We start from the raw sequence: 26,224 nt of genomic DNA on the forward strand, positions 1-26,224 counted from the left end.
AATTTGGAAAATGAGTTGCCTGCTTTGGTGATTTTCAGTTGAAACACCAAAGTAGGCAAATGTATTGAATGTATTCAAATATAATGAATTTTATACATTGCTATATTTAGTAAAAGCAAATCATTAGTCCTTGAAATAGCCACATCCAAGGTTAGTTATCTGTAATTTTAATATGGCTGGAGCAGTATGAATTTACTGACCATACACCTAAGACCCTTCTTCCAGTCTTCAAAAAATGATTACTTGTTAGCAGTCATTTTAGTTATATGAAATACAAAATGGAAATTCACTACATGTGTAACAATCACGTCTATAGTTAGGACATTTTGGAAGAATTTCTGAACTTCTTTTCTACTATGGCATTATATGAAATGATTTTAAAATATGAATATTCACCAGCTTTCTGCCGAGCTAATCACCATAGGTTCCTTTATGTATTTTTAATCTGTTTTTTATGCCAGAGTATTTGTGCAAAATTCTTTGAACTGAATATCAATTTATTTCCTAAATATTATTTGCATAACTTGAGTCTTTTTCGAGTAATGTTATTAATTATTACAAAATGCAATATTTTTATTAGATCAAACTGAGCTAAACAAATATAAATTTCTATCATAAATGAATGAAATACAGAATAGTCAAGTACACAATATTTGGTTTACAGGATCAATGGTTATATACTATGTGATATGTAAAGTTTCTTTAGCATCTGCATTTTTTATTACAACTTATAGCAATGCATCTGTACTGTGCTGTGTCAGCAGTAATGTGAGGAAATGTATTGAATTTTGTAGATAATTACCTGTGATTTAGATGGCTATATTATAAAGAAAATTTGGAGAATAATTTACTTATTAAAAAAAGTATGTATATAAAAGAACTGAATGCAAAGTTTAAAAGTAATGATGATGGCAAAACTATAATTACATTTTTAATGCAAACAATTAGAATTACTTACTAGCTTTTACCTTTATTGATGTTCTCTAGATTATTTCTGAAACACTGTATGTTTTAATTATCTTGTAGCGAAGAAAACCAAAAACATTTCTTGTGTATTCATTTCGAAACATAACACAGATTGCATTCTAATTGAAAAATGCACAAGACCAAACGTTTAATTAAAGTTGATTAATTAAAAGAAAACCTGGTTTATAAATTTTATTAAATATGTTTTATTATAACTCTTCAAAAATGACTGATTTTCTAATTAAGAAAAAAAGTGAACATTTTATCTGTTAAAAATCTTTTAGCTTTATTCTCTACTTTCAAACTAATTAATACAGAAATTAATAATTAATATACCTTAATTGACTTTTTAACTTAAAGTATATTGAAAATTGTTTCTGAAAACATCAAGTTACAAAATAATTTTCACTTATCTACTAATAAAACCAATCAATATAATTAAACTTTTTAATACAGATAATTTTCATTTAATGAAGTGATTTAGAAGCTGAACTATGAAGTAAGTTACAACTTATTTATGTAATGGATAGTTAGAAATATCTTTGCTACAGATCACTAATTGTAATCAAAATATATAAACAAAGCAAATAATTATTTACATAAATTTGTATAGTCAATTTTTAGTATCTGTTACAAAGAAAGCAAGATGATACGTGTAAATATTATTTAAAATCCCTACTTTCTAACTTCAGATAACAGGAAAATGAATACTTTAGAAGGGGAGAATTATTAAAGAAAACTGTCATTTCATATGCTTTTCTGAAGGTGAAAAAAGTAGCATTGTGATATCTGATAATAAATAATACTGAATCTTTGAGGGTCAGTTTGAAAACCTAGCAAGTATTGGACCACACTGAATCTTTGATATAAGCTCAGTCTTTAAACTGGATTGAAGTGAATAATAGATTAAACAGGGCTATTATGAAGAAGCATACAAGAGCTTAGCTGCAGCCAACATTAATTAACAGCATTCCAATAGATTAGAGCGTAAAGTTCTGTAACTCCTTTTCTACCAGCAAGTTCTTTTGGATTGACAGATTTCGAGAATGCATATTAAGAAATTACAATTGCAAATTTCATTGCAGTTGTGTCATTCATTGCATTTGGACTATTAAATATACCATCCAGTTAAACATAAAAAAGGTATTTATTTGAATTCAAACCCTTTCTGTTTAAAAAAAAAAATGCGTAATTCACATAATCAAAAGCAATGAATTATGCATAGCATACATATACAAGTCCCTAAATAATCTTCATTTTCACAAATGTTGGTTATAGGCATGTAATTCCCATGTGCAAATTTGCTTTAAAGGACATTGACGACTAATATCATATCAAAAGTTAGAAATGGCCTTTTTCTTGGTGTGGGGTAGTCCCAGATATTGAAGTCTTTGGCAAAAGCAACATATGCAGATTATCTAAACCCTTTTACAAATGGCATGGCAGTAATGATTTGTGCTAGAAGGTAATGCAATCCTTTATTTTGGCAAGGAAACTATATAAATGTCATGTTGCACATTATTGAGTTCCAGGTATTCTGTTGCCTGCAAAACTCAGATTTTACCTGTCAGTAATGACCTCACTAACTGATTTGCAGTAACAACTAATGAAAAAAGCTAATTTATGTCTAGCATAAAATGGACCTGGTTTAATAAGAGTAGAACTTCACAGACTTGATTCAGTTTTTGGCAGCCATAATTTTTTTTTGAGTGCATGCAGAAGGTATGTATTAATAGTAAAACTTCATTGTACATATTACAATGCAGGGGACAATATATCCCTCAGAATAAATGTAAAAAAAAAAAAAAAAAAAAAAAAAAAAAAACCACCACAAAAATTTGTGTTAGAAACAAAAAGGGATCAAAGGGGGGGGGGCCCAGGAAGTTGCTGACAAAATCAGACTCAGGATAGATCTGTTTTATAATAAACAATATTTGCATTTATGTGCTACAAAATACAACTTCACAACTCTTTCACATGAGATATAAATTATAATTATATAAACACTGTAAATAAATTTCATAAGGAAAACAGAACATTTTAAATATTAAAAAATTAGATTGTGATATTAAATCATTAATTAATTAAAAGTTAGACTGTGATATAAAATTTTCCACATCAAAAAATTAGACTGTGATTTTAAATCACATCTAATTTTTAATATGTAATCAGTTCAACTATACATACATTATAATATATAATAGAACCATTTCCAAATTTTATCTAAATACAAGATATTAAGATGTGTCATAACTTTTCATTCGGTTTCAGGAAACAAAATATATAAATTCCAAAAATACACGTAACACAATTTTAATTTTATAATATTTTAAATATAATAAAAAAAGTATGCTAACATTTTATTAATACATTATTTTGATAAATTTGTTTTATTCATTAAAAACTCTTCGCATAAAACGACTTCTTTTAAAAAATAGTTTGGTCCTGACTTATGCAAGATATAAGACTTCCTATTAAGACTACATATATCCAAAACAATCCTTTTATCACAGAGAATATACAACCCCTAAAAGTATACAACACAAAGTATCTGCCCAAATAAATTAAATTTCAACAATCAATACAAAATATGAGACCACTTCAAAGAGAACTGTATTTTGTCCAACTAAAATGACTAATCAAAGATAAGAAAATCAGCCAAATATAAATGGTATTTACACTTCCTCCATCAAAATGTTTGTTAATGTAATATTCTGCAATTTTTCTATTTGGGTTAACACTGGAACCATTGAACCATATACGCATACACGGCTGATCATCTGGTGTATAGACCCAGGAATCATCCCAAACCTGAAACACAAGCACACAATGTATCATTTCTTCATGATATGTGTACCTTTTGTTACATATGTTTTAGTTAGTATTTATATGTGATCTTGCTATAAGCAATAAATGAGAGATTCTAAGATTTCATAAACATTAGAAAAATTTTAAAATGACAAAATCTTAAAAATACTCGTATAAATAATAGTTAATAAACATACATCAGATTTCCTAGAGTTGTAAAAAAAAACTTTTTGTATATGTAATAGAGTGAAAAAATGTACAATTCAAATCACAATTTATATTATTTGTCACTTTAAAAAAATTATGTGTTGAATGTGAAAAATTATTAAAAATTCTCTTATTTACTTACATTCTCGCAGAAATCTTTAGCAGTTTCATAAACCTGTTTAAAAGTGTTACACTTGGCTTTCTCTTTGCATGTATTATGACCTTAAAATAGAATAAATTTATTTGCACATATGAACTACCTAATTACGGAATCAACATCTAATAATACAAGATTATAAATAAATAACTTAGATGGTGCTCATCATAGTGCTAAAACATAAATGTCACACATTTGAAATTCTTATTTTTATTTATGTGTTATGAAATTTGTCACTAAGTGAGTATATTCCCAATATTATGTTAAAAATTAAGAAAATTTTTCATCAAACTAATTGAGGTTAGTTTTATAATATAAAATGGTACAAAAATCCAATGGTCAAAAGATAACAAGACCCCTAAAAAAATTGTTTTACGTCAAAAAAGTTTTCCCACAACCAAAGCAGTGAAAAAAAATTAATTTCTTATGTGGTCAAAACTGCCCAAGATTCTTAAACAATTTTTGCAGGTATTACTGATAGGCACATATATTAAGATTTCAAAAGTGAATTTTTAAAAGGCACCTCTTAACAGGATACAAATATTTCTACAGAAACACACATTTCAAATTCCCTTCTACAGAAATACAAAATCTGAAATATTGCACAATACTTAAAACTGAAAGTTTCACTTTTGAGTGACACAATGCTGACACTTTTTCAAGAGTTAATACATTTATATATTACGGATTAGCCTTTATTCTTTTTGAAAGGTTACATTCTTTGGCAGAATGTGGAACAACTTACAATGCTGAAAAACTTAGATCACCTTGTCATCAGAAACAGCAGTTTGTACATAAATTTTACGAGCAGTTAGACAAACGTTTTTTCTTTTTTTAAAATAAAACTATGAAACATATTTTCAATTTCTCTATTTTAATAAATAAAAATTATGCAACATTACATGCTAGAATTATGCAATGTTAGCAGAAGAAACCATAAACATCCATTTCAATCAAGCCCACTCCATATCAGTAATAAGAAAATCCACTTTGATTTGAAAAAATCCAGAACTTTCTGGATGACCCAATACACTCGCTATATAATGATTTACTTAGTAGTGGATAACTTGTTAGATGAGAGCTTGATTAGGGTAGGCACCAATTCTTTTCATCATGGCTGCAAAAAACCGCTGCATAGGCGATTAGAAATAACAGCATGGTGGATGACTGGATGGAACTTGGGAAGAAGCACGAACAGCTTGGTAGTTAAATGTCATTTATTTTTTAATGATGAATGTCTTAGCACGTACCTTCTTAATTAGTACATAATTAGCACCCTATAATTTTATAACTGCAATTACATTTTAAATAACGGAGAATAGCTAGCAGAGATTAAGCAACACCTTGCCAGCAAGAAGGCAAAGTATAAAATAGATTATGCACAAAGCAGCTGAATTATTTACAGATCAGAAATCCTTTGTTTGAGTTTTGCAGTAATAGTTCTCACAATGCAGAGAAATGATGATGCAAAATGGTGCAATACGCATTCTTGGAGAGGGGATGCACTTCAATAAAAAAAAGAATTTAAAGATCTGCATGTGAATTTGTCTTTCCTATTTTGTATTTTATGTAGATACATTAAATACAAAATTATATAAATATACAAACTTCTGTTAAATACTAAAATACGTTTTACAAAATGCAATAGAAATAGTTGATAACAGTACAAAACGCATCATCACTTGCACATACATACACATAGACAGATGTCTTGTTTTGCACCCGAAGAACAAAAGCAAAAATGAAGAAGTCAAGGCCAAATCGTAAGAACAGTCAGATTGAATAATTCTTGCTCTCCTCGGGTGGGGGGATGGACAAAAATAATTGTTTTCTATTCCAATTAAATGGTAACCAGAGCAACATTTCTGATACTATGCAATTTTTAAACATCGAAAGCAAGTTATACAAAATAGCACAGAAACCTCCCTTATGCACTATCCGATTTATCAGATAGAGCAGGGTTTCTTAAACTCTCTTCAGTTGCTACCCCATTTTATCACTGAGATTCTTTCGTGACCCCATAAGTATTGCACAAAACCGACACACGTGTGAGTGAAACTGTCAATTTTTTTACTTCTTTTGGGTCATTAACTTTTTTAAGACATAGAACAATGTGAAAATTTTAAATAAGTAACAGACGAAATAACAGCATCACGTGTAAAGCAAGGAAAAAGAACGTTTATATTATAAAAAGAATGTGTCGAAATGTTTTCGTTTTTTTCTTTGTCTGTATTGTCTTATCTTTATCTATTTTCAGATACAATGTGTAAAATTATTTGGTAATTGTAAAATTATTATAATAAGTTAAAAAAAAATTAAAACTGCCAAAATTTTTGGCAACCCCCTTACAGTTTAAGAAACCCTGAGATACAGAATAGAGGATGCATTTTATTTTCAAGATTAATTTCTTTTCCTACACACACACATTCACCTCTTTATATACAAGATGATATTAGATTGGCTGCATAAATTTTAGTTGGTGATGCTCATTGTTAGAGAATGTTGTTAACATATATGCAAAAGGCAGAAAGTATAAACAATGCTTTTTCTATTATGTTCAAAATAGTAATCATAAATAGTAATGTCAGTGTTCATCAAGCCCAGATTCCTCTAAATTGTCTTACATTCTTGGCATTTCAAGAAATACTGTAGGGTTTCCTTAAATCAATAAACCAATCATTAAAATTTTTATCTTTTCTGAGCTCAACTTCCCCTTGCCTTTCCTTGGCAGAATGCAGAATTATAGTTAGTTAAGTGACTATAAAATCAAATTAAACTAATAGTTTATTCAGAGCACGGTTTCACTAGTCAGTGACAGCTCAGTCAAAGAATATGAATGGAATTATAGAACCTGTTCATGTTCTTTGGTTCGATAGACACTTTATTTTCATTTGAATTTGTTATCTAACTTATGAATGCTCTTTTCTTGAAATACTTATGCATTGTTCGCGACCTTTTGCACAGCGAAGCAGTTCTTTCACCTTTACTGGATTAAAAATTCATCACTATCACACACTATTTTAAAAAAATGTTTTTAATTAAAAAGTTTTGTACTTTCAAAATCTCATTAACTCAAAATTTTAGTGTTTACATTTTTCTGAAAGATTTAGCAGATATTTAGTCAATAGCATGTTTCTTTTATCAGCTATGACAAAACGCATGAGGGTTATATGCTTAAAGAAACAGCTTCCTAAGGAAAAAATAAATCTTATTTATGGTACACGAAAGAAAAACCATGAAAATGGTCATGCAACCAGTCCACACACATGAACTGAGATCAAACCACTAGTGTTCAGCGGTCTTAACCACTTGACCACTGATGAGCCTTAAGTACACAGATTTAGTCTTCTACTAATTATAAAATTTAATTTAAAATAGTATTTCGAACTATTTGCAGTAATACATAAAACTGCGCTTTTAATGAATTTTTAACATTAATATATAAATTTAATTACACAATACCTTTACTGAACTTGAAATCTCTAGGCCAGTTGTAAGCACAAGTAAAATCGTCTTTGCATGCTTCAAACCATGAAATGCAATCACTTGCACAAAGAGGAACCTTATAAAATCTCTCAGTAGCTATCTTTCTCTTTGTCTAAAAGAAAATAAATAAATAAATAAAAGTACCAGCATTTAATTTTTTTTTTTAATCTGGAAAGAAAATTTTTTTAACACAGTACATTTAGACTGCAAGAAATCTGGGCCCATATTTATGTCAAAAAAGGAAAAAACATAATCTGGCATTTTTCAGATTCTGAATACAATTATTATTCAGCTGTAACATCAATCAGTTTTGCTTTAAATTTTATATTTTAAATTAATATTTTGACTAAAGAAATATGTTTAAGATGCCTATTTTGAATTAAAGTCTTTTGCAACCAGCACCCAATTAACTACCAATATCAAAATAATGGCTCATATGAAGGTCTAAATTTAAATCTAAAATTTAAGCTTGTGAGATAAATAGGCTAACAATCTGAAGATTTAAATCTGGAGAATATCTGTGTTATGTTTCTCGCACTTAACATAAGCCTTATCAACTAACAAAGCAAAGAATTACCCAGAATATAAAGATGAACAATTGATCTCTTCTCATGCATGGATGTGAGAATTTTGAAAGAAGTATTCATGATTTTTAGAAATAATTCACATTGAAAGAGGCCACATCTACACTCTCTTGTCTGGAATGATGCAAAGTACTATACTTTAAATCACTGTAAAAGCAAATTGTGGTTTATGATCAAATTCCTAGATAATGAGTTGATGAAGATTATATCAGTTTTAAAACACAACTGGGGACCATGTCTGATATTAGATACTTGTTTGAAGAAGATTAGAAGTGGAGGTGCAAGCTTGGGTGGATGCAGGACATTTATTTTTGTTGCCATCACACTTTATCAAGATGATGATAAATAACTGGGCATTTACTGAGAAATGAAGACTAGGAGAGGGAGAATGAAGATCAAATGAGAATCAAGAAAGTTATGTGGAAGGAAGCTGACATAGGATTTTAGATTTTCATAAGATATGCTGAGCAATGCTCATTTCTGAAAGCATATGATGTTATGAAACACCATTGTATACAAAGTTAATTTTTAAAACTCTAGCAACAAACTTATAAGAATCAGACATCTGAAGTTATATGTCCTACTAAGAAATTCATAAATTTCATATAATAATATATATGGTAATTTATAAGTGGTATTTAATTTCGTTTTTCTGGAATATATAATCATGCATGTGTTTTAAATTATATGTATGATTTCAGTATTGAGATGGCGCTGCCATCGCTACTGTAAGAGGGAAGAATGTTACTTTGCTTCTCAAAGCTTGGGAAAGCTTTGTGCATGTGAACGGCATAGTGCCTTCCACAAATATGAAATGATAAAATTAAATATAAAAAAAATGATAAATTAGTTAATGAGTTAAGTCTATCACTTAGTAATTAGCCAAGCCATTTTCAGTGGTCCAGTATAGCTGGAACAAATCTGTCTAAGTAAATAAGCAAGTAGTACAATGGGAAATTTTGTTTCTGGAGAATTTATGTTTGTAGATTACATCGAGATGGTGAAAAGGATAATTAGCCCTTGAAATTCTATTTATTATTAATTGCTGCACTTAGCAAATTCTGATTTAAATTTGTGTGACAAATTGTTACCACTGATAAGTATAGCGAGAATGGCTATGAAACAGAAAGATGTTCTTGACTATCTATCAAAAAACTATATTATTGAATCAAAAAACTATCTTAGCAAAACTGGAAAAAAAAAAAAAAAAAAAAAAAAAAAAAAAAAAAAAAAAAAAAACTTTCTGAGCCCGATTTAAATGTTTGTGACTTAGAATTGTTTAAAACTTAATTTGACAATCTATAAAATGAATTTGATAGTATTTTTGACTTCATTAATAATTTAAGTACTGAAGAAATTGTCGACAAAAATCTTGACTGAACAAGATGAAAAAAGTTGTAACCTTACTGATATGGAATTTGAGATAAATAATAAATTGTCGAAAATTGTTAAATTGGAAAACACTATAATTTCTGAAAATTCTGCTATGCATTACCTTCGTTTTCAGGTAAAATGCATTCTTGGCTTTCTTTTAAGGATATTTTCAAAGCAAACACTGATCAGGACCCAAATTTATCAGATGTTGTAAAACTGCAATATTTGAAATCAGCAATGAAAGGAGATGCCTTTAGAATAATCCAAACGATAGCTATAGCAGATACTAATTCTAAGTTAGCATGCTCTCTTTGAGGAAAGATACTCAATAAATTTAATGGATGTTACAAGTGAAGTTGTAAGATGATTAGAATGTCTAGAACAAAAGTTAGATGGGTTTCATCCACTATATTTGCCTTTATTCTCAGCCAAAAATTTTATCAGAATACAAAGTTATGGTGGGAAAGAAATTTGAAGAAAGAAAAAATACCAAACATCACAGATTTACTAGAATTTCTAAAGGATCACACGAGGATATTTAACGTTTCTAGAATTCCAGTAACGTCTAAACGAAGTCAACCAAAGGTTTCATGTGTGATTGAAAAACATGTACGTATTTCTAAACCATGTAATGTGGAATATAAATTATTTAAATGTCCTAAATTAAAAGAATTCAGCTTGAAAGATAGAGTCGAATATGTCAAAAAGCACAATTTATATTTGTGCTATTTTTAAAATCATGGAGTGAGAAATTGCCCTTCAAATTATTTTTGTCGGTTATGCAGAAAAAAGCACAATTCATTATTGTGTTATGAGCAAGAAAAAGTTCTGATTCCACCAAAAAAAAAAAAAAAAAAAGTGGACACTTGCCTATAATAGGATTGGCCACTCCTAAGGCCAGATGTGTGTTATTTTGGAGGTACCTAATGGGTAGCCACTGTTACCTTCCTATGAAGGGACTGACAATTTTACATCTCAGCCTTCTCTGGGATTCGAACCCAAGCCTTTTGGTATTGTAGTCAGGCTCCCCTAACCACTATGGTGTCTGGATGGCTGATTCCACAAAATAAAAACCAGTCTCCATCGGATCAAAAGTCAGATGCCAGTTAGTCTACAGAAACATCGAAACTCAGCGTTCAGGCGGAGCCATTCATAAATAAGGATAACCAGCCAGAACTTTGCTTGAATGGGAAAGTATGATTAATCTTTGTTCATCGGAATTAGCCGAAAAGCTTCATTTTTGAAAGGAAAATGTAAACATATCAGTTGGATCCCCTTGGCCGAGAATCCCACCACTTGAGAGGTCGCTCAAGGGCGGAAGAGACGATGCAAAAAGATTCTGAAGGCGGTAGAGAGGGCCGTAACCTCAGAAAGAAATGAGAAATGTATATATGAGTTATGCGACTAATGGCTTTGTGGTGGAAATTGATGGTATAAGATTGATATAAAACATATCAGTTAGATGTTTATCTGGGATTTCAACAATGGTGAAATCAAAATGAGGTTATTTTTAAAAGAGAAAAACATACAGTCATAAATTAGATTTTTTTTCATGATTTCAAAAATTTGATGTCTTTTAGAAGAATTGATATCTGTAATATTGCGATTCCAAAAACAAGTTATGTTAGCTAATCCAGACTTTCACAAACCAGATAAAATTCAGTTACTTCTCGGATCAGAAATATTTTAAAATTTATATACCCAATACAAATTTAGTATTGCATAACTCAGTATTTGGGTATCTGGTAAGTGGAAGCACCAAAGCATAAAAAGGTTTTTTGATTTGGAATCAATTTGTATTAGAGATGATCCCAATTCTTATAATGAAGCACTGGGGATGTTTAGCAAAACTATTAGTTTCAAAGATGGCCATTATATTTTTAGTTTGCCCTGGAAGAAAATCTAGGAAAAATTAGGCGATAATTTTGGTGTCACAGGAAAAAGAATAAGCGTGTAAGAAAAATGCAGCATGATAATGCATTCTACTCCAAATACAAACTTCAAATGAGTATCTAGATCAAGAGATAATAAAAAGAATGGTAGATACTACAAAAACAGTAAACAAGCAGACTTTTATTTGCTATATTAGTCACCATATAGAAAAGAAAGCATTAGTACAAAAATGTATTGCAAGCTCATATGAAATATGTAATTTATCCCTGAATGTTTGTGGTCTGGTATTAATCCGGATCCAAATATATTTCACTTGTTCATAATCTTAAGAGATGTTGAAAAGGGATTTCTACAGATCATCTTAACTGAGAAAAACCGAGATGCAGTTAGATTTTTATTTGTTATGAATACTAGTACACCTTTGCAGAATATTGAAGATCAGTTAGAAATGTATAGATTTAAGTGTGTCCTTTTTGATATCAATTCAAGTCTATTTTTGTTAGTGACAACTATAAAGCAATATATCCAAAAGTATAGATGTGTATCCAGATGCCTTTAAAATTCTTAATATGTGTATGTATGTTAATGATCTTGTTACAGGAGGAGATGATGTATTACAAGTCTTAGAAATTTCAAGTGTAGCAAAAGGAAATTATGCACAGAACTGGGATGAATCTATGAAAATGACAAGCAATAAGCATTAAGACACAGGAAGAACATGTTGACATTTATCTGCTAGGTTCAAATGAAAAGATACTCAAAATATTAGGACGTAGTGTTCTGTTCAACAAAATTTCATTTAATTCTGGATAGTTATAATAGATATTAGTAATACAGTATCCTTTCTCCGAAAGCAGCTCAGACAAAGTGAAAACTACCCATTTTGCTAATGAACAGTCTTTATATTCCCGACAAATTCTTATACCTTTTTCAAACAAATATAACCGCTGACCACCACAGCCAGTTTCAGGTCACCAAACATAAACATCTTGATGCTGAATCATGTTCTCTCAAATGGCAAATACTGTGACCCTTATACAATAACAGACTTTCATCAACACAGATATCCTTAAGAAATGTATAAACTTCTGAAAACTTTTCTCACAGATAACTGAATACACTCTAAATTTAAGTTCTGGTTCAATCACTCATTCCTATCAAAGTCAAGGGAGTGCATTATAGAGTTAAACCTTTTACTATTGAAAAGATTTACAAAGCTTAAAGTTTCAATTATTTTCCTATATGGTCAACATTATCTAACTCTTGGCTTGACAATAACTCTTTGCAATAAACACATGTAATTTGTTTGCAGTTATGTCAAACCAATGATGAGCACGTGCAAACTTTTTTCCCCTCAGAAATTTGAGTGGATTTTCTTATGTATAATGGTTTACTTCTGAAACAACGTAATTTTATAAGTTCATTTTCAAAAAAAGTTTAAATTATTCACAAAGATAAAAAAAATATTTTAAATGGTTTCTTTCATTTCAGGTACACCTGTAAAATCAAAATGACTTGGAAGAGCCAAACTACTTAATTTAAACTTAATTTAGCACCACTGTTTCACATTGCTAAAATCTGCTCTTCTCCAGTCGAATAATCTTCCAACTTCCAAAAACAAATATTTATATGTGCATAACTGGAATTTTAGCTCTTCTCAACTGTTGCATACAGCAGCCAAATCCTAAAACTCTTCAGACATGCATATTCCCCTTTTGCAATATATGGCCTACCATCTGTTACAATAACAAACTTATTTTTCTATTGTAACTCATACATTTGTCAAACTGAATATACTTTGGCAGATGTATCCTGCATAATAATCACTCTCATGCTATTTTGCAAATTTTACAGCCTTTTTTTCCCTTCTTGTGAAGATGTATGTCAACAACAATATACATCATAAATTTTGAATCATCACACAGCTCTAAATAAACATGAATAATTCAAGTAAATGTGAATTTTTGCAACCAATTTTGGAGCTTACTTGGATTTACTTTTTGTTCAAGTCATATCTAATACTAAAATTCAGTATTAGTTAACTGTGCTTTGAAAAACAAAAGGTTCATATCCAATGTTTGATATGATCTGACATACGAATTATTTCTCATTACTGTAGCAATAAATATAAAATTTTGTATTTTCTAATCATTTAATATTCATTTTGTTACTAAAATATTAAATGAACAAATTCTTAGTTAACTGAAGCTATTTTAACATTTGTTATACTTATTCATTAAAATTTATACTTTAATCTAGAACTTTTTCCTTCCTTTAGACTGCTTTCAAATCATTATACATAAATAACATGGTTTTCAAATCATTATATATAAATAACATGGTTTTCAAATCATTATATATAAATAACATATTGTGATCTTGTATTTGTCAAATTTATACAATATGAACATCATTAATAAAGAATATGTTTTAAATAGTGTAATAAAGTTTGGAAAAAATCCTCTACTACTTGATCTTAATAATAGGAAAGTAAAATTTGAGCACTTGTAATCAGACTTATGCTATAAATTGAAAAAATTAATATAAATCACACACCTTGACAACCCACAGACCAATATGAGGTTCACATTCATAAAAACAATTATTTTGGTTAAAATGTCTTCGACACTTATCAGACATATTAGAACCAGTCTGAGAAAAGCAGTGATCAAGAGAGAAGTTGTACAAATTTGTTTCATGGACCATGATAGCTACTTCATTTGTACAACAAGCATGATCTTTCCAGGGAAGGCACTAAAACAAAACAGTAATTAAAACATTACTTCCACAAAATAAACATTTTAAGAATGAACAAGTATTTATTAAAAATTTTAATCTAAAATAAATTAGCTCCAATAAAATATTTTATTATGTATGATTAGTAGTTGAAATACAAGATGCATAATTCCTTCATACGATATACAGATAGCAATAAATACAAAATAAGCAAGTTCATTTTAAAATTAAACAAAATTCAATCCTGAATAGCTATTACTTATTGAGAATTATATAATATTTTGGGAGATTTTGACACAAATCATTTTCCTGCAAAAAATATCGGCTTTCAGCTTGCCGCATAGTTTAGAGTGATTTCGCAATTTATAAATTTCAGCTTGCAGCCATATACCGACATTATACATTTAGAAACATCCATACCTTCTCCGGGATTCAAACCCAGGCCCTTCGGCACGGCAGTCAGTGACGCTAACCACTATACCAGTTGGGAGGCATTTTATAGTATTAAGCAAACTAAAAAAGAAAATCTGTTTCATTACCCTAATAGGAAATTTTACAATGAAAGCACTTGGATACAAGTAAGTATACAAAGTCGAAAAACTGTTTGAAGTCTACAGTACAAACCAGAATCCTAAATTCATCTTTTAACCAGTGGCTTCAACATTTCAAATGCTTGCATACTTAGGATCTTAACAGAGAGAAATCAGAGTTAAATTTCTAAAATTAGAAATGATGGAGCCCTTTGGCAGGGCATGCAAAATGATATAAAAATAAATACTTAATATAACTCATAAAATAGCATGATAATTAATAACTGAAATAATCAGAAAGAAAATTCAATAAAATATAAAGAGATAAATTAAAACTGGAAAAAAAGCAAACTCAAAACTAGGCAAAATAACAAGCATATATTTTGGCATAGGTTTTGAACAAGACTATAGATTTCGAGCGTAATCAAGACACAGGTCCATTTTCTTCAGAAGCAAATAGAATTCTCCAACTAAAACTAAAATAAGGTCACTGTTTTGCCTAATTTCGAGATAAATAAAAATTTAATATGTTATTAAATTAACAATAAGTAATGTTAAATAATAAAATACTAAACCTCATTTTATTTGTAGTTCCAACTGGAATTACAATTTTACTAGCAAACTAAGTAAGAAATAGCACAGCCAGGCTTCAACTGAATTTAAGCCCTGAGTATACAATACAAAGTACTGTTTTAAGGATGACAGAAATGGAGACGATTCTTTTTCCAGCACCAATAAAAAAAGTTAAAACAGTTAAAGCATCACTAATGAGAATACAGAAAATGCAGTAAACGGTAAAAAAATTATATACAAAACTTTGATGGAGGATGTGTAGATATGAAAATAGAGAAGAGTCTAAAACTTTCTGACAAGATGCTTTGCCCATATAATTCTAGCTAGCAAGCAAAATGTGACAGGAAAATTTTTTTTCCAGAATCCGAGGATTAGCTGAAAACAAACATAAGGTTTTGTACCAGTGAGAATTTTCATTCCCTGCATTAAGTTGCATCATTCCATAAAATCAGTCTTTCTGTCAAAACCACTAGCATTAGACATGTATGACCAGGAAGATCACTTCTAGTACTTTGACAAACAAAAAATTTACCTTCTCCCATTCATTACATTTCCTGTAGTAAAAGCGTTTGACATGTGGATGGGGGCTTTTCTTTTCTTAAAAGTATCAACTTCCTTACAAGCTTCATGTCTGAGGGAAAGACAGATGTGTATTCAGAAATTAAAAAAGTACTGTCTACTAAAACTGTGGTTTAATTACATAAAAGAAGTGCCAGAGCCCTCTTATTTAAGGCTCTGGTTACAGTTCCAACTTATCTAAAAAATTCAGAAGTATAATTCCCAAGCTCTGGTACAATTTAAGCATTGTCAGTAATCAAGTAAACAAAATCATAAAAACTTTTGTTAATACATACTTAAAAATTATGGTTAATACTTAAAAATTATGGTTAACAATAATTTACACTGATATTTCCTTATTAAACTGGCTACCACCTTTAGTCACCAAAAGTGGCAACCTCAACCACACAATGTATAAAGTGCAAAATGCAAATGTTATTTGTGGTAACCACTTTCACAAGAAAGCACCTTTATATTTACAGTTCAGATGATCATTTGTATAAAACCTTAATAATAATGCATAGTGCAAGTGCCTATCAAAATTATCTCTATATCATCTGACTTACTTGATGTTAATAAAGTATAATTATATAACACATTAAGAAAATCAGAAAATAAACATAAGTATTATACACAATTAAGATTTATATATGTATATATATATTATAAATGACTGAAAAACTGTTCAATGAAGGAAAAATACAAAAAATTCAAATACCTGTTCATGCAATGTATCTTCTTTACCTGGCTTATGTTTATGATTCACACTGTCCAAGCACCAATTCAACAGATCATCTTTATTATTACTTAACTGACATACTGCACTTTGAATGCATGCAATTAATACTACAATCCACAAATACTGTAAATGAGCCTGAAAAAACAGTTATTTATTAAATCAATATTGACATTTTGAATAAATAATTTAAATTAAATTACCAAAATATTCATATCACAATTTGATGGGTACTCTTTGTTACAGGGACACCCAGCCATATTTAGCAATTTGATTTGTGCCAAGATCTTAGCTATAATTCTGCCAAGCTCATGAAGTGCAAATATAAAAATAAACACAATATATAATAACAATAATACTCACATGTTGTTTCCTAAGAATATTTTTAACACTTTGAGTGTTACTGGTTTAACCCTAAAATTTCAAAGTTCCTCAAAATGTCATAAGTAAATGGTATTTTTGTGATTATAATTAAAAATCAACTCTCTCACTTTGTGTCATGATTCTTTTTCCTACTATGCATCCAATGTAAAAATCAGATACGTTAAAACCTCGCAGAATTTTTCATATGCAATGAATAAGAAAGCCGCTCTTCTATATGGAATTTTACATCCATAATGCTGAGAGAATTAAAAATCCTTGTCCTTATTATTTTATTGCATACAACTGTTCCAGTCAACTGCAACACTTTTACACATATTAAGCTTTTTGTTACACCATTTCATGGATGACAACTTCACTGCCCAAGAATGCATAAATCTAACACCAGCGACGAAAGATATTCTGAAACCGCTAAAACAATTTCTAACATGGAGACCCTTCTTTTTACAATTTTTAACACTGCACTTCCAAATGGTATTGTCATTAACATAAAACTTTATGTTGTGGCCATTTTTGCATACTCGTTTATCAGATAAAAGACCTCTTTCTTGAAAAAATAATATGGCATCTACCTCCCTACTTGGTAAATTAAAGATTGTTAATGTCACAAATACACACAAAAAAAGCATTGAATATATTTTTAAATAAACAATAAAAAATGAATAACATAAGAACACTCAGTTTTATTCTGAGTTATGTCATGCAGAAAATATTCGATATGTAGGGAAACTTATATTTAAAAAAAAAACATTTATTTATTTATAATACCATCAATTTTAGAAACAAATGAGAAAATGCACTTTTTATTTCAGTCCCAAACAACAAAAATATGTTGTATGCAAGATATGATATTGCAAAATAGAAAATAATTCATTTTAAAACTAATATTGAATATAGTAATTCAGAAGTCAAACAACAAAAATCAGCGTTAATTTACAAAATTTTCACAGGACTAGTTTCGATGGTTTTACCGAACCATCATCTTCAGCTGCAAAACCGCAAATGAACAAGATAGGAAATAATGTTTAGATAAGATAAGAAAGCCTGGACAAGAATAAGCAAGTGGCGCCATCTGTTGGCGAAACCAGAACTAAAACATAATTTCTCTAAAAGCCGAAGGCAAATTTGGATTGGAATTAGGATCGTTAACTTTGGATTGGAATTAGGATAGTTAACGATCCTAATTCCAATCCAAATTTGCCTTCGGCTTTTAGAGAAATTATGTTTTAGTTCTGGTTTTGCCAACAGATGGCGCCACTTGCTTATTCTTGTCCAGGCTTTCTTATCTTATCTAAACATTATTTCCTATCTTGTTCATTTGCGGTTTTGCAGCTGAAGATGATGGTTCGGTAAAACCATCGAAACTAGTCCTGTGAAAATTTTGTAAATTAACGCTGATTTTTGTTGTTTGACTTCTCAATTAGTATTTATTCGGCGTGTTATTGTGTCTTAATTATAGAAGCCCCAAACAGGCTTACATTTTGCTTTCTTTTTTGCACGTGGTGTGGCCGCCATTTTGTGATTGTAGGAGTTTCGGTGAGTACATTTTTGCAATTTTCAAGTTTTGTACATTTGGATATTGTGCTTTGCTTGTCTGATTTCATGCATTTTGCTTACAAACATTTTGTTTTCTATTCATTTCAGTGAGGGATTTTTCTGCTATTTTGTGTGTACTTTATTATTGCTCAGTGAATTTAGTTTGATTTTCTGCATTGTTTATCATGCCTTCATCCGTTAATCGTTTCACTAAATTACGCCTGAAACGGCAAAAATTCCTGAATCATCTTGACTTTTTACTTAAATGTAAATGTAAAAAATTGATCCCCAATTTTATTCAAATCAAATCTAATCAAAAACCTTCGAGTCGCATTTCAAGAATTCTGTTAAATTGCAAACTTGCCTTACTTCGGTCCGTGATAAGGGATACACGTCAACAATTGTCCAAAATTGAACATGAACTCTATAAGCTTCATCTGGAACTCGCTAAAACATATCCAAAATTCACTGCCCTTGAACAAAAGTCTTGGTCTAGAACGGAGAATGCAGTTAACCGTCATAAAAACACCTTTGCAGTTAAATTCGAAAAACTTCTTTTACAGTCTTCCAGTCCAAGTAGTTCAAAAAATCTTCCCATTGTAAACATCAAGCCAATAGTTAATATTTCTAATGTTAGTCTTTCAGAAGAACAAGAGAGAATTCTAAAATATAATTTTAACTTCTCACAAACCTGTAAACCCTCGATTCCAAAGATTTTGGCTCCTATTGAAAAAGCTTTCAAGTTCAGTAAAGTTTCAGATTCACAGAAAGAAATGATTAGGCATCTTATCGCTCATAATGTGAAATTCAATAATAAACCTTTGAAACCAAATCTAACTGCGAGAGAAAGAGCTACAATGCGCGAGATTCATTCTAACCCGGATATTGTCATTTCAAAGGCCGACAAAGGTGGCCAGATAGTCGTCATGGATAAGAACACTTACATCGATGGTGTCACTAAACTCTTAAACGAAGGACCATATAATCCGATCCCTAAAGATCCTTCACCTTCGGACTTATCCAAAATAAAAACTGCGATCAAATCTTCGCAAATCATTTCAAGCAACTTAAAACATTCGCTTATCCCATCTGTTGCGAATTGTGCCAGATTATATGCTCTTCCCAAAATTCATAAAAGTGGTATTCCTTTCCGCTCTATTGTATCAAATTTAGGTACTGCCTCGTATCCATTAGCTAAGTATTTAGTTTCTAGATTTTCCACTCTATTAGACAATAACATTTACACCATAAAAAATTCAATAGAGTTTGTAAAAAAGGTTAAAAACATTTCTCCTCGTAATTTACTCATGGTTTCTTTTGATGTAAAATCATTATTCACCAATGTCCCAGTTGAGGGTGCATTAAGATGTCTAGAAACCAGACTTCGCGAATTTCATTTCTCTTGCATCGAAATTGATGAGCTAATTTCTCTCACACAACTCTGCTTGAAACAAACACATTTTGTTTTCCAAAATAAATATTACAAGCAAACTGAGGGATTAGCCATGGGAAGCCCCCTCAGTCCCATCCTGGCTGATATCTACATGCATTATTATGAATCAAAATTATTTCAAACTTTAAACTTCCCGGCATGGTTCTGCTACGTAGACGATACTTTTACCCTGTTTGAAGGTAATAAAGATGATTTAAATAGAGTTCTTTCAACAATGAATTCTATTGATCCTGCTATTCAGTTCACTTTTGAACTTGAGACTTGCAATTCTCTTCCGTTTCTCGACATTCTGGTCACACGTAACACATCCAACTTCAGTACTACAGTTTACCGCAAACCTTCATCGGTTTGCCTTCCACCACACTTTAAATCATGTCATCCGACTAAACAAAAGTTAGCTTCATTTTATTCCTGTTTTCCGTGCTCTTCAAGTTTGCTCCTCCAAACTAGCCCTTGATGAAGAACTAAATTATTTAAAAGCAATAGCCATTGACAGGGGCTTTTCACCCAACATTATTAATCAAGCAATTAGAAATTCTCATCTCAACACACTAAAAGCCACACTCTTATTTTAGGAGATTATAAAAATTCTGTTGTCATTCCCTTCTTTCCATCAATTAGCTATAAAGTTGCACATATTTTGCAGAAATTTAACCTTCGGGTTGTTTATTCTCCCATCAATAAAATTCGGACTTCTATACTCAAGGACCCCATTACGGATATGAATTCCTGGGGTATTTATAGGATTCCTTGCCAGTGTGGTTCAATTTACATTGGCCAAACTAAGAGAGCCTTAAAATTTCGCGTCAAAGAACATGAGGCATATGTTAGAAAAAAGGAAACACAGAAGTCTTCTGTTGCTCAACATTGTTGGTCCGAAAATCACACTTTCAATTTTTCTGCTGCCAAAATTATTCACAAAACATCTTCCATTGGAGAACTGGATTTCCTAGAGGCATTTCACATTCATAAAAATCTTTCTGTTCTAGTTAACGATCCTAATTCCAATCCAAATTTGCCTTCGGCTTTTAGAGAAATTATGTTTTAGTTCTGGTTTCGCCAACAGATGGCGCCACTTGCTTATTCTTGTCCAGGCTTTCTTATCTTATCTAAACATTATTTCCTATCTTGTTCATTTGCGGTTTTGCAGCTGAAGATGATGGTTCGGTAAAACCATCGAAACTAGTCCTGTGAAAATTTTGTAAATTAAGGCTGATTTTTGTTGTTTGACTTCTGAATTAGTATTTATTCGGCGTGTTATTGTGTCTTAATTGAATATAGTAATTAGAATTTAAAAAAAATTTATAAATACAATTTTGTTTGCAGAAAAGAAAGGATGGCTATTTCTCTTCATAATATTACATATACGATGCCAATCGAAATTAAAGGATAATCCACAAAAAAGTGCTCATTAAACCATCAACTGGTGTAATTATTTACAACTGAATGGAAAATTGGACTTCTGCATATAAAATAATGCATCAAATGTTCATATTAGGCTGTGACAATAGATGCATTTGAGAATTCAGGTGTCTAGTGTTATTTAAAAGTTAATATGGTCTTTGAGAATGATCCAATTTAAATAAATATTTGGCTTTCTTCAGCAAAGAACCTGTTGGTGACAGTGTCTTTTTCTACAAAGCTTGCCAACAGTAATGGTTTTAGCGATATATGGTTAAGTTCTGAAATAAAACTTAATATAAAATTCTCAAAGACTCAACACAGAGTTCTCAATCTCTCAAAGGCTGAAATAAATTTTATTTTTGTAAATATACATCATCATCTGGATGCTTCTTAAAGAAGGACATGTTTCATTGTAAGCCCAAAAATTCCTTATTTACATTCATTTAAACTAATTTAATAGTTTTTTTTTTTAAATTACATCTTTTATATTTTATTGCTTCAATCAGTGAAAAAATTAAAAAGGAATAAATCATTTAACATCTAGTTTAATCATAAATGGTAAATGACTGGAATTCTGAAAAAGCAGTCAAACGGGATCCAGTTAACTTTACTTGGTAAAAGTATAGTTTAGGGTACCCCTTGGCGATTTTTGGCGGTACATGGATATCGATTTTGTGCAATTCTTTGACTTGTTATTTTGGCTTGCGAAGCAGCAATTTTTTGCTCCAAAAATTGCCGCTACACAAAGCCAAAATAACAAGACAAACAATTGCACAAACTCAGTGTCCATGTACACATCGACTTATTTTCACTTAAAAAAAAAAACTGAATTGCACAAAAATGGCATTGCGCAATCCTTTGACTTTATCTATGCATACGTTGACCTATGTTCACTTAAAAAAAATCCTTGAAATGCACAAAAATGGCATTGCGCACTCTTTTAACTTTATCCATGTACACGTCGACCTATTTTCACTTAAAAAAAAAAATCCCAGAATTGCACAAACTTGCATTGCGCACTCCCTTTACTTTGTCCATGTACACTTCAATATATTTTCACTTAAAAAGTCCAAATTCTACAATATAGGCAAACAAAAAATACATAATATCAGTAAAATGCATTTTAAACCAAACAACAAAATAACATAAAAAAGGAAAAACATGTTATACATTTAAGCACTACCAAAAGCAAATATTCACTTACCATGATTTTCGAGTTTGCTTTGTACACCCAGAGCGACGTAAAAATCAAAATATCAGTCATACTCAAATGACTTTTTTCAACGCAGGTACTCATTCTGATCGAGCTCATTCTGACCATCTGAACCTTTCTTCCTACAAACCCATTCAAATCCATCTAAACTGTTTTTATGTTCGACTAGAGGCATATCCTTCCTACATACAGGACACTTACAATGGCTACTAAGTAAACCTTTATTTACACACCAGTCAATTAAAGCTCTTTTTCCCTTTTGCTCCAAATCGTACAAAAACTTCAAATTAATCTTACTACATTCGGCCATTCTACCGTCTAAAGAATCAAACCAACACACACCACAAAAACGCTTACAAAACATCCCATGATTCAAAATTTCCCAGAATCATGCACCCGATTACGTCACAATAGGGTTTCCATAACATTCAACTACTCAGGCTACCATAAATGAAACAATAACTTCGCCATAATACAAGGGGTACCTTAAAGTCTACTCTACCCCTTTACTTCACACTACATGTTAAGTATTACAAGCTATAAAGATCAGACTGGTTTTGTCAGTTAACTACAGAAATACAAATTTTACAATTACTCACAGAAACCTTATTTAAGTAGTTTAAATTAGGAAAACTAAAAAAAATAAATAATAATAATAACAATAATAATTCAGTTTGCAAACAAAAATCATTAAAAAATAATTCAGTTTGTAAATATCACATTTTTATTTCTTTGTCCAACAAAAAATAATTAACCATTGGGAAATGCTTCAACTACAGAAAGCCAAAATTTTAATTCAATTCTTAAAACATGAGACCATGACTTTTTATTAATTATTGTTCATTGAACGGGAGTTAGTTTGTTCCCCTTGAAAAGTTAACTAATTTCCTATCAATAGCGATAATTACTTGTTTTAAAGTCTTTTTCAAAGTTTGAAATTTTGTTATTTATGATTTAAATTCAAGTCCCCGTAAAACGTTTTTTTCATAATTTACATTCAAATTACTTTAAAACACAATTTTCGGAATTAAACTTCCTAAATATGGGTTTCCTCTTTTTTGATACTTCTACTAAATACTATATTAGGAGATAATATACCCAATATTTCTTTTGCTTTTATCTTAATTTACAATAAATCTTAATGTACATAACTATTTAATATAAATCCTAAATACCTAAAAGCATTTAATACAACTTTTTTGGAACCTCAAAATAAAGAACTTTAAAGTAATACCCACAAAATACTGCTTTTCATAATTTTTCTTTAAAGTGGGAACTAGTATTTATTAAATATATTTACAATGAATTTCACATTCAGAAGCAGTTTTATTGATATGTATATGAAACATTCGTAAGAGAGTAACTTTTTGTAAACAGATGTATAATGTATATCTCGTTACTATTCTTGTTTTAGCTAAAAAGAATTGAGCTGAGGGCATTAATTAAAGTATTGAAACAAGAAATCACATAATATTTCCATAAGAAACTTAAGATTTTTTCTTGGAAAATAGTCTTCCTCTCTGCCCAGCTCTTTAAATCTTTCCCACATTTGCATACTTATAAGTTTCAAAAACATATCTCTTTAAAAGTAAAGTCTACAAATTCAACCCCTTAGAATAACTGCCAAAGCTCCTTGGTTTATATCGGAAAAATCACATTACACAATGATATAAAAAACAAAACAATCAGATAATATAATTCCAGAACTGCTCAAACTTTTGTTATAATATTGAACATAATCAAAGGGTTATAATTTCGATTCAAAATCATTAATCATTTTCCATTTTGCACACACACAAACATTTAAATGCTCTTTACAGCAAATGCACTGATATTTATAGTTGAGTCTGGTTAAAATACCACATGTATTTATATAATTAGTGAAGATAAAATACACTATTTCAATTTAATGTGGTTTGAATATCAAATATCAAGATAACCACATACTGATAATTTTGATGAAATCGCCATTTACTTTAACATATATTTTTCATACTCATAAGCTGAAAATCCTGTTGGTTAGCTCAATACAAAAATTAATTCATTAAACATCATGATTATGAAAAATTGTTCAACTGAAAAGAATTCATTCAATGCCATACTCATTACACACAAGCAGTACCTCAGTTACAAAAAAAAACAAGTTTTCTTATTACAACCTTGTTGACCTATAAAGAAGTAAAGCTTACCATGATGAAACTTATCGGCACTTGATCACGAATATGATATAATACAATGCACTAGAAACGAAGAATTGAAGACAACACCCCTGTTGTCAACTAAAACTGTCATAAATAACGTTTCATGAAATATGCGATGATGTGCATCATACCGTCACCTTTTGTCGAGCAGGATTAACCCGCGAAATTCAAGAGCATGCGCAATAAGACTTCCTGTCGATTGGCTGAATATAGATAGGTTCATGTTTAACTCCTCCTCTGTTTTCGTTTGATGCCAAAAAATACTAAATACTTTTGGTTACCCCCAGAACTTGCGCCGGAGCCCTCCGCCGGATTTCTAATTTTAGAAATTAAGCCCTGGTCACCCCTAAATGAAGGCCCATGTCCGACCTCCCGCTATCCCCAGTCCAGACTTTTCTATGTCATGTGCCCTTGCGATACTTCTCGACGAGCCGGACACGACACGTTATAACAGAGCCCGGCTCCGATACTTCTTAGTTTTAGGGATAAATCATATTTCTAGTCGGAGCACAATGCAGCCCTAAATAAGAAGGCTCCTGCATTTCTGTAATGAAAATGAATCGCAATTTCAGTAGAAATCTGATCTCGAAAATTTTATTTTAATAATAAAATTATATGAAAAATCGATTCCAGCTTCTGAATGCACACTTGTTTTTCTGGTGAAACAAAACCTTTGGATGGACGTTGAGACTTTTAAGGAAAGAAAAGCACCCACCCAGATGTCAAAGGCTTACTCTGCAGAAAGTACAATGAATTTATGACTGCGGGCAAATTTTTCGTTCTAACACTAGTGTGTTCCCGCGGAAAAGAGAACCTGGAAACTTTTTTAGAACAAAGTAACAGGCTCAGGACGGGGGATAAAAAATTTCACTTGTTACTATTTCTTCAGTTAACTCTCGGATTCGATGAAAATTTGCTTCCCTGTCATATTCTGCTTGGCAACTAGATTTATACTGAGAGGAGATCGTGGTCAAAAAATGCTCCACTCTTCTCTTTTTATTTTCATACCTATAGGTCATCCGTTAAAATTTTCTGTATGTTCTCTTACTGCTTATAGCATTTTCTGTATTTTCATTAATGACGCTTTAACCATTTAACCATTTTTCATTGATGTGCTGAAAAAAGAATGGTCTTTATCTATCATCTCTTGAAGTAGTACACTGTATTCAGAGTTTAAATTAAACCGGAGACTGGTTGAGCAATTTTTTACTTTTTGGGTGAAATTTTAATTCCAGACGAAGCCCCAAATATGTTAAAAATCCAGTATTTTATTTTATTATTTAATTATTCACCATTTATTTAATAATTTATTGTATTTTTATTTATCTCTTTACAGTTTATTAAATTTTAACATTAATTGTTTAATTTTCTTAATCATTCATTTTCTAAAATTAATAATGAATTATTTAACTGTTTAATTATTAATTA

The 26,224-nt window shown here is 30.4% G+C and overlaps 1 protein-coding gene across 2 annotated transcripts; it reads right to left on the reverse strand.

The window, feature by feature from the left end:
• Positions 1-1,143: 1,143 nt before the first annotated feature.
• Positions 1,144-24,950, reverse strand: LOC118184478 (folate receptor alpha-like). Of its 2 annotated transcripts, none has more exons than XM_035354160.2 (6): positions 24,785-24,950; positions 16,591-16,746; positions 14,032-14,229; positions 7,601-7,736; positions 4,124-4,203; positions 1,144-3,777 (listed from the first exon to the last, which is right to left on the reverse strand). In XM_035354160.2, exons 1-6 carry the CDS (start codon positions 24,785-24,787, stop codon positions 3,568-3,570), a joined length of 783 nt encoding a protein of 260 aa, XP_035210051.1. In that variant the 5' UTR covers positions 24,788-24,950; the 3' UTR covers positions 1,144-3,567. The 2 variants fall into 2 exon arrangements, with proteins under 2 accessions (XP_035210051.1, XP_035210046.1); XM_035354155.2 differs by lacking the exon at positions 24,785-24,950 and adding an exon at positions 24,543-24,581.
• Between the last annotated feature and the right edge of the window lie 1,274 nt (positions 24,951-26,224).

The sequence above is a fragment of the Stegodyphus dumicola genome, chromosome 6, assembly GCF_044657685.1.
Source record: "Stegodyphus dumicola isolate Sdum_Otavi_A_Nest chromosome 6, ASM4465768v1".
In the NCBI taxonomy this organism is placed as follows: Eukaryota; Metazoa; Arthropoda; class Arachnida; order Araneae; family Eresidae; genus Stegodyphus; species Stegodyphus dumicola.